General features: G+C 34.6%; 1 protein-coding gene across 1 annotated transcript in view; it reads left to right on the top strand.

Moving 5' to 3' along the window:
- pkd1l2a (polycystic kidney disease 1 like 2a) overlaps positions 1–12,245 on the top strand; it is a 58,706-nt gene that overhangs the window by 22,256 nt on the left and 24,205 nt on the right. The window contains exon 9 of the mRNA XM_056462327.1: positions 9,263–9,398. Coding sequence (XP_056318302.1) covers positions 9,263–9,398 — 136 coding nt within the window. The remainder of the gene's footprint in view (positions 1–9,262; positions 9,399–12,245) is intronic.

Here is a 12,245-nt window from a genome sequence, read left to right as displayed (position 1 = left end):
CAATAAAATACGGCACAACACAATACAAAACAACAACACAATACAATACAATACAATACAATACGGCACAACACAATACAATACAATACAATAAAATACAGCACAATACAATACAGCGCAATACAATATAAAACAGCACAATACAATACGACACAGCACAATACAATACAATACAATACAATACAGCACAATACAATACAGCGCAATACAATATAAAACAGCACAATACAATACGATACAGCACAATACAATACAATACAATACAGCACAATACAATAAAACACAATACAATTACAAGACAATACAATGCAATACAAGACAATATATGATACAGCACAATACAGCACAATAAGATACAGCACAATACAATACAACACAATACAACACAATAAGATACAATAAAATATGATACAGCACAATACAATACAAAGCAATACAATACAATACAGCACAATACAATACAATTACAATACAACACAACACTGCACAATACAATACAATACAACACAATAAGATACAGCACAATACAATACAACACAATACAATACACAATACAATACAGCACAATATAATACAATACTCCACAATACAATACACAATACAATACAATGCAATACAGCACAATACAATACAATACAATACAGTACAATACAATACATCACAATACAATACACAATACAATACAGCACAATATAATACAATACAGCACAATACAAAACATTACAGCATAATACAATACACAATACAATACAGCACAATACAATACACAATACAATACAATACAGCTCAGCACAATACAGCACAGCAAAGCACAATACAATACAGCACAATACAATACAGCACAATACAATACAGCGCAATACAATATAAAACAGCACAATACAATACGACACAGCACAGCACAATACAATACGATACAGCACAATACAATATGATACAGTACAATACAATACAATACAATACAATACAGCACAATACAATAAAACACAATACAATTACAAGACAATACAATGCAATACAAGACAATATATGATACAGCACAATACAGCACAATAAGATACAGCACAATAAGATACAGCACAATACAATACAACACAATACAATACAATACAATTACAATACAACACAACACTGCACAATACAATACAATACAAAACAATAAGATACAGCACAATACAATACAACACAATACAATACAATACAGCACAATACAATACACAATACAATACAGTACAATACAATACAGCGCAATACAATACACAATACAATACAGCACAATATAATACAATACAGCACAATACAAAACATTACAGCACAATACACAATACAATACAATACAGCTCAGCACAATACAGCACAGCAAAGCACAATACAATACAGCACAATACAATACAATACAGCACAATACAATATAATACAATACAATACAACACAACACTGCACAATACAATACAATACAACACAATAAGATACAGCACAATAAGATACAGCACAATACAATACAACACAATACAATACAATACAGCACAATACAATACAATACAATACAGCACAATACAAAACATTACAGCATAATACAATACACAATACGTTACAGCACAATACAATACACAATACAATACACAATATAATACAATACAGCACAATACAATGATACAGCACAATACAGCTCAGCACAATACAGCACAGCAAAGCACAATACAATACAAAACAGCACAATACAATACAATACAGCACAATACAATACAGCGCAATACAATATAAAACAGCACAATACAATACGACACAGCACAATACAATACGATACAGCACAATACAATACGATACAGCACAATACAATACAGTACAATACAATACAATACAATACAATACAATACAGCACAATACAATAAAACACAATACAATTACAAGACAATATATTATACAGCACAATACAGCACAATAAGATACAGCACAATACAATACAACACAATACAACACAATAAGATACAATAAAATATGATACAGCACAATACAATACAAAGCAATACAATACAATACAGCACAATACAATACAATTACAATACAACACAACACTGCACAATACAATACAATACAACACAATGAGATACAGCACAATACAATACAACACAATACAATACAATACAGCACAATACAATACACAATACAATACAGCACAATATAATACAATACTCCACAATACAATACACAATACAATACAATACTGCACAATACAATACAATGCAATACAGCACAATACAATACACAATACAATACAATACAATACAATACAGTACAATACAATACAGCGCAATACAATACACAATACAATACAGCACAATATAATACAATACAGCACAATACAAAACATTACAGCATAATACAATACACAATACAATACAGCACAATACAATACAATACAGCACAATACAATACAATACAATTACAATACAACACAACACTGCACAATACAATACAACACAACACAATAAGATACAGCACAATAAGATACAGCACAATACAATACAATACAACACAATACAATACAATACAGCATAATACAATACACAATACGTTACAGCACATTACAATACACAATATAATACAATACAGCACAATACAATGATACAGCACAATACAGCTCAGCACAATACAGCACAGCAAAGCACAATACAATACAATACAGCACAATACAATACAATACAGCACAATACAATACAATACAAGACAGCACAATACAATACATTAGAGCACAATACAATACAGCACAATATAATACAATACAATACAATACAGCACAATACAATACCATACAGCACAACACGATACAGCACAATACAATACAATACAGCACAATACAATACAGCACAATACAATACAGCACAATACAATACAGCACAATACAATACAATACAATACAAAATGATACGATACAATATAAAGCAATACAATATGATACAGCACAGCACAATACAGCACAGCAAAGCACAATACAATACAGCACAACACGATACAGCACAATACAATACAACACAATAAGATACAATACAATACAGTACAATACAGCACAATACAACACAATACAATACAATACAATACAATACAGCACAATACAATACAGTACAGTACAATACAACACAATACGATACAATACAATACAATACAGCACAATACAATACAGCACAATACAATACATTAGAGCACAATACAATACACAATACAATACAGCACAATACAATACACAATACAATACAGCACAATACAATATAATACAATACAATGCAATAAGATACAACACAATGCAATACAATACGTTACAGCACAATACAATACAGTACAGTACAATACAACACAATACGATACAATACGATACAGCACAACATGATACAGCACAATAGAATACAATAAAATACAGTACAATACAACACAATACAATACAGCACAGCACAGCACAGCACAGCACAATACAATACAACACAATAAGATACAATACAACACAATACAATACAGCACAATACAATACATTAGAGCACAATACAATACACAATACAATACAGCACAACACAATACATTAGAGCACAATACAATATACAATACAATACAGCACAACACAATACAATACAATACAATACAATACAATATACAATACAATACAGCACAACACAATACAATACAATACAATACAATACAATACAATACAATACAATACAATAAAGCACAATACAATACAATACAGCACAATGCAATACAAAATACAATACATTACAGCACAATACAATACAATACAACAAAATACAATACAACACAATAAGATACAATACAATGCAATACAGCACAATACAATACACTACAGCACAATACAATAAGATACAACACAATGCAATACAATACGTTACAGCACAATACAATACAGTACAATACAATTTGATACTGCTCAATACAATACAAAGCAAAACAGTACGATACAGCACAATACAGCACAATAAAATACAATACAGCACATTACAATACAATACAGCACAACACGATACAGCACAATACAATACAAAACAGTAAATTACAGCACAATACAATACAATACAACACAATAAGATACAATACAATACAGTAAAATACAGAACAATACAATACAGCACAATATAGCACAATACATTACAATACAATACAACACAGCACAATACAATACAAAGCAATACATTATGATACAGCACAATACAATACAATACAACACAATAAGATACAATACAATACAGTAAAATACAGCACAATACAATAGAGCACAATACAATACAATACAACACAATAAGATACAATACAATACAGTAAAATACAGAACAATACAATACAGCACAATATAGCACAATACATTACAATACAATACAACACAGCACAATACAATACAAAGCAATACATTATGATACAGCACAATACAATACGTTAAAGCAAAATACAATACAATACGATACAATACAACACAATACAATACAACACAATATGATACAGTACAATACAATGCAATGCAATACAATACAATATATGATACAGCAGAATACAATACAACACAATATGATACAGCACAATACAATACGTTACAGCACAATACAATACAATACAACACAATAAGATACAACACAATACAATACAACACAATATGATACAGCACAATACAATACGTTACAGCACAATACAATACAATACAACACAATAAGATACAACACAATACAATACAACACAATATGATAGAGCACAATAGAATGCAACACAATAAGATACAGCACAATACAATCCAACACAATAAGATACAGCACAATACAATACAACACAATACAATACAGCACAATACAATACAATACAGCACAATACAATACAATAAGATACAACACAATGCAATACAATAAGTTACAGTACAATATAATACAATACGATACAATTTGATACTGCTCAATACAATACAAAGCAAAACAGTACGATACAGCCCAATACAGCACAATAAAATACAATACAGCACAAAACAATACAAAAGCAATACAATACAGCACAATGCAATACAATATGAAACGGCACAATACAATACAATACAATACAATACAATACAATACAATAAAATATAATACAATGCGGCACAATACAATGCAATACAGCACAATACAATACAATAAAATACAGCACAACACAATACAGCACAGCACAACACGGCACAATACAATACAATACAATACGATACAATACAATGCAATACGATACAGCACAATACAATACAACACAATACATTACGGCACAATACAATTACAATACAATACAACACAGCACAATACAATGCAATACAATACAATATATGATACAGCACAATACAATACAGCACAATATGATGCAGCACAATACAATACGTTACAACACAATACAATACAATACAATAAAATACAGCACAACACAGCACAATACAATTACAATACAATACAGTACAAGACAATACAAAGCAATACAATATGATACAGCACAATATGATACAATAGATGATACAGCACAATACAAGACATTACAGCACAATGCAATACAGTACAGCACATTACAATACAATACAATAAGATACAATACAATGCAATACAATACAATACAGCACAATACAATACAATCAGCACAATACAATACAATACAGCACAATATGATACAATTAAATACAGCACAATACAATACGGCACAATACAATACGATACAGTACAATACAATGCATTACGGCACAATACAACACGATACAGCACAATACAATACAATACAATATGCCTGATTTTTTAAAATTTGGTTTTATTTACATTTGGCCAGATAACACCTCCGCTAAATGGATATATATCCAATCTACAAATCCCACACTATATGTATACCAGGGGTTGCACAGACTGGTCAACTTTAATGCTCTACTGTCGACTAGTCACGCTGTGCAGATCACATGGTTTGGCGTAAACTACTTGGCATTATGCGCTATGTTGTTATGAAATAACTTCACATGAATCTGTGTGCTGATAACGTATGCATTACTTATGCACTAAAATATTTGTTATTGGTGCTAATGTTGCATTATTAATGTAATGAAAGTGCTGACTAATGCATTTGTTTTGTCACTGGTAGTGCTGCATTGTTTTTGCAATGTGTTTTGAGCCATCAAACAGCATGTGTATATATTTCCTGCAAATAAATAGCAAGATGTGGCATGTTGCAAAACATTTGCAACTTGTGTTTTATTGATGACGTCACCAGTGACTAGTCGACGTCGACGTCGACTCGACTTTGAAAACAAGTCAAGTTCCAAAATCTAAAATCATTTAACCCCTTATGTATGCTTAACTAGGTTACGTTGAATAAAGTGTCAAATACACCTCATTTTATTTAGAGGTGCGGTATATTCAACCCAGTGGTTGAACTAGGTATTGCAGTTCAAATTCAAACTGACACCAAATTTTGACACCAACAGCAGCGAGCATGCTTGTTTATCGAGACTACTTACAATGACACATGATAAAAGGAATCTATTCCATGTTATTGGAAATTTGTTATATTGTTATTAATTTCTTTTCTTTTTATTTCTAATTGAGAAACAGTTTATATTTCGCTTATAACAATATAAACTCATTTGAAATCAATGTTAGAACTCTGACTCAAATGTCAGTCACTTAGCATGTACCTTAAATAAAGTTAAAGAGATTTAATTCGATTCTAAACTATATCATTTCGTTAAAGTCCAGTGCGCTTGTCTGTGCTTCTGAATGGCTCTATTTAAATGTTTATTTTGTGTTGCGTATGGTGCAGACAGTCAAATTTCTTGTTGCTGGAATATTCAGGTGTTGTTATGACACAATATTACAAAATATGCTGCTCGGCTAATGTTTCGTTTTGTAATATTTATATTATTTGCTTATTAAAAACCACTTAATGTGGATTTTTAGAACTCAGAATCAGCATCTCATGTCTTCTGGAGGTTGCATTTTCGACTGTGGCTGTATACATTGAGGCAGCCTTCAAGACTGAAATGAAATACAGTGTGTTTTCACCAAAGCAACCCAGAGTGCTGAAATATAATTGGTACACTGGAAATGGGTGGGTTATAGAGACCAAAACAAAGACAGATATTCTGACACGAAATCACATTTTCAAAGGAGAATAACTGATGTTCGAATTGTTTTTCAGATATATAATATGTTCACTTAGCATATTTCCTAAATATCTGCAATCATATTATGGTATTTTCATGCATTAAAAGAGTCTAAAATTTACATGCAGCACAGATTTCTAGTCCATTAGTGATCTGCACAGGCTGGATCACTGGTGACCGTGACAGAGCCCCCCTCTAAGAGCGGCTTCCAAACGCTCCAAATACAGACCTGGAGGGAAGGTGGCGTGGAGGTGGAACAGGGGAAGAGGCGGAGGACCAGGACCATGCAGTTGAGGTGTACCTGGATCATGGAGCTGCAGGGGGCCTGGAGCGTTGAGCTGTGGAGGGCCTGGAGCATGAAGCTACAGAGGGCCTGAAGCGTGGAGCTGCGGAGGGCCTGGAGCTTGGGGGGTCAAACACCCACAGTGGGTCAGGAGGAACTGGCAGTTTAGCCAACCCCAGTGGGTTAGGAGGCTCGGGTTCAGGAGGCACTGGCAGTTCATCTAACCCCAGTGGGTCAGGAGGCTTTGGTTCAGGGGTCACTGGTAGTTCGTATAACCCCAGTGGGTCAGGAAGCTTAGATTCAGGAGACACTGGCAGTTCATTTAGTCCCAGTGGGTCAGGGGGCTTTGGTTCAGGATGCTCTGGGAAATCATGCAGCTCTGGCAAGTCACGCGGCTCTGGTAAGTTACATGGCTCTGGCAAGTCACGTGGCTCTGGCGGCTCTGGGAAGTCACACGGCTCTGGCAGCTATTCGTGGGACTTGGGTGGTAGCTCTGGCCTCTTGTGGGACTCAGGTGGCGGCTCTGGCCTTTCGTGGGGCTCGGAAGAATCTGGCGCCCACCATTTGGGTAATTCGGGAGGATCTGACACCCCTGGAGAATCTGGCAGTGATGGAGGATCTGGCAGCTCTGATGGTGGTGGCAGCTCTGGCAGTAACAGCTCTGGTGGTGGCAGCTGTTCTAGAAACTCAGGTGGTGGTGGCCATTCTTGTGGCTCAGGTGATGGCGAGCAAGACTGGCAGATTGGCACTTACCATCTTCTGAGCTGGAGGGCTGGTTGTGGCCACTTTGTGAACTGTCAGACTGGTGGCAGCCATCTTCTGAGCTGGAGGACTGCATGCGGACATCTTGTAAGCTGGAGGAGGCAAGTGACGGAGGATTTGGCAGCTCCACAGTGGAGCTTCCTCCATCTCGCCTATGGTGAAGGGGGACCCATTGAGTTGTAGTGTCAGTTCAATGTAATGCTCTATTGCCAAATGAGGCTCATGTAGTGGCATTGTGGAGTAAAGTGGTTCAGATAGTCCACCACGAAAAAAGATCATGAGACACAAGTCACTCAGCGTGGTTAAATGGGCTGCCTGAAGGAAGTCCTCCACATACTCCTCTTTTGACCAGGCTTCTTGACAGAGACGCATGATCTTGAGACTCGCTGGATCCAGAGTCTTCTGTAATGCGAAGTGGACGCAGACAAGGGAGTGCGGATCCAAATGCAAGGTTTATTATGCAGAGAATGGTCAGGCAAGCAATGTGAACACAGGAGCAACCAGATGTATACAGGCAATCCAAAGTCTTGGTCAATACACAGGCTAATAGTCAAAAGGACAAAAAAACAAGGCGAGGGTCAAAAACACAGCAAAGCAACGCAAGGAAAACACATCATAATGTTCACAAAAGCAGTATAACAAGACTCAGCAATGAGAGTGCATACAGTATATATGTGTGTAATCAGTACATGAGCAGCATCAGCTGTGGGAGTGTAATCAATGGAGACTTGGAGCAGGTGTGTGTGTGTTGCATGACTGGAACTTGTAGTCTATATACCAGCAGATTTGTAGTCCATTAGCGATCTGGACAGGCTGGATCGCTGGTGACTGTGACAGTATTTATGAACAGTATATGTGAAACTATGGCATTATTATTATAGCATGATTGGTCCATTATACCTAGCCACATAGACACCCCTTCTAAGTGCGTTACTGTACGCATACACATTTTATTTTATTTTACAAACTGATGGTGTTATAACTCATGCATAATGCCTGTCAAGAGGAATGTTCTGGATTCTGTGTGTTACATACAAACATGTAATTCACATTAAGACATTTGATTTCCACAGACTGATGAGCATGTGAGAGAACCCAGAGCCAGTTATGTGCAGATCATTGCAGATCCAGAAGTCCCAGTAATCGGCACTACAAGCGTCAAGCTCTATGTTGAAGGGCTGAAAGATGACAACGCTGTTTGGAAATGCAGTAAGTACCGATATAAATCTTATTCACCAAAAAAGATCTGCTACATAGAAATATGTTAGCATCAGTATCAGTTGCTTGGGCAGTTTCATGATTTAAAGACATGCCTTAAAGAAACTATTTAATAAATTGTGAAATACTGTGAATATACTGTAGGGGGAGGTTTTCAGTTTAAAAGTAAATCGGGTTTAAATGGCAAGAGTTCCTGTAGGGACGAAAGTAACACTGTTATTTATGTCCCACTGCTAATAGCCATGCAATATTTTTCACTTCCACATTAGAGATTGCAGTGTTTAGATTCACATGTTTTATAAGAATAATGAATATTGCCAATACTAATAAAAATATTGAAAAATTTTAGAAACATTTTAACATTTTGCAGTGTTGGATTGCTTTGATGGAGCTGAAATTTGAAATGAAAATTCATTTCAAATTTAATATTTCTTGCAAAAATGAAGGACAAAATATGTTTGCAGTGAACATCAACAAGATCATAGTCAGATATATTTAAAATAAACAAGATTAAGCCTGTAAATCTAGCAAATATTGTTGTTACTTTTGTCCCTGCTAATGAGGTCGATAGCAACAATGTATAATTTATTAAAGTGAAATTATTTTAAAGTTGTTCTATATTTGTTCAAATTACCACTCAATATTGATAGACCACATTTATAAGTTAGTAACCACAGCTAGAATATATTTCTGTCTAAAACATTATCTTTTAAAATGGGTTTTTATGAAAAATCTTACTTTCGTCCCTACTTTTTCCTATATTGGCAGATGGTTTCATCCAAGTCTACATTCGCTTTATTCAGAAAAAGATGCATATTTTTGGATGACCATCAATGGTGAAAGAAACCTTTTATCAGTATGTTTAGGACAGTGTTGGGTGTAATAAGTTACAAAGTAACTAGTAACTGTATTTAGATTACTTTTCTGCATATAATGTAAGGGATTACCTTTCATTTTAAGGTCATTTAATTACAGTTACTTATAGTATAGTCACCATAAATACTGTACACCCTGTAGCACAAGACTGGTTACTCACTGAAGCTAAGCAGGGCTGAGCCTGGTCAGTACCTGGACGGGAGACTACATAGGTTTCTGTTGGAAGTGGTGTAAGTGAGGCCAGCAGGGGGCATTTAAAAGGTCTGCGGGAGTCCTAATGCCCCAGTAAAGTGAAGGGGACTTTCGGATGAGACGTTAAACCAAGGTCCTGACTCTCCGTGGTCATTAAAAATGCCATGGCACTTCTGGTAAAGAGTAGGGGTGTAACCCCAGTATCCTGGCCGAATTCCCTTCATCAGCTCTTACCCATCATGGCCTCCCAATCATCAACCATCTACCGAATTGGCTGTATGACTGTCTCTCCACTCCACCAATAGCTGGTGTGTGGTGAGCGCACTGGTGCCATTGTTCTGTGGCTGCCGTCGCATCATCCAAGTGAATGCTGCACAATGGTGGTGGTGTGGAGAGACCCCCCTCATGATTGTGAAGCGCTTTGGGTGTATGGCCACATACGATAAATGCGCTATATTAAATACACATTAATTACTTATTTACTTACAAAAATATAATTTTATTCCATATAAATCAATTCAGAGAAGCAGAATAATATATAATGCAAAATAATTCTATTTTTCTACTAAGAACTTCATTTATCAAGACAACTGCAATATGCTTAATAAAAAGAAATTGGAGAAATTATTTCATCACAATGTGAGGTATAAATTGTGACTATATACACACACACACACACACACACACACACACACACAACACACCACATATATATATATATATAATATATATATATATATATATACTCTCAAACAGTTGTCAGAGTGTTAAGTCAGAGTGATAAGTCAGAGTTATTCGCCCCCTGTTTATTTTTTTTCTCCATTTTCTGTTTAACGGAGAGAAGATTTTTTTTTCAACACATTTCTAAACATAATAGTTTTAATAACTCATTTCTAATAACTGATTTATTTTATCTTTGCCATGTGACAGTAAATAATATTTGACTAGATATATTTCAAGACACTTCTATACAGCTTAAAGTGACATTTAAAGCTTAACTAGGTTAATTAGGTTAACTAGGCAGGTTAGGGTAATTAGGCAAGTTATTGTATAATGATGGTTTGTTCTGTAGACTATCGAATTAGCTTAAAGGGGCTAATCATTTTGACCTTAAAATGGTTGTTAAAAAATTAAAAACTGCTTTTAATCTAGCGGAAATAAAACAAATAAAACTTTTTACAGAAGAAAAAATATTATCAGACATACTGTGAAAATTTCCTTGCTCTGTTAAACATCATTTAGGAAATATTTAAAAAAAGAAAAAAAAGCTCAAAGGGAGGCTAATAATTCTGACTTCAACTATATATATATATTTTTCATATTAACTCAAATCAAATACAGTCAAACAAAGTTTTATTTTTCTGATAACTGCACATGCTTAATAATCAATAAAATTTAAGCCAATATATATGTTTGAAAGGGTGTCTTTACTTTGAAATTTTTTTTTTAATACGTATATTGTTTCAATTTCAAGTGTTAATTTTTTAAAAACAAAATAAAAAGTCATGTCTACACAAATTTAAAGAATTAAAGAGTTTAGTTTGTATTGTCTATGTGCATTAAGATTTATGTGAATTCGTTTTTAATCATTTAGTAATTAAACAAGTTATTGAGTAACTAAGTTACTTTTTAGGTAAAGCAGGGGCACTGCTGGCCGGTACGGGCCCTATGAAAGCTTTTCTATAAGTGGGGATCGTGAACGAAAGTAGAAGTCAGTGGGGGCATAGGGTATCACGAACTGCTCTTCACTTTCATTCGCAACAAAGCAAA

This window comes from Danio aesculapii, chromosome 7, assembly GCF_903798145.1.
Source record: "Danio aesculapii chromosome 7, fDanAes4.1, whole genome shotgun sequence".
In the NCBI taxonomy this organism is placed as follows: Eukaryota; Metazoa; Chordata; class Actinopteri; order Cypriniformes; family Danionidae; genus Danio; species Danio aesculapii.
Note: the sequence above shows the minus strand (reverse complement) of the source record. Positions and strands in the feature narration are given on the sequence as shown.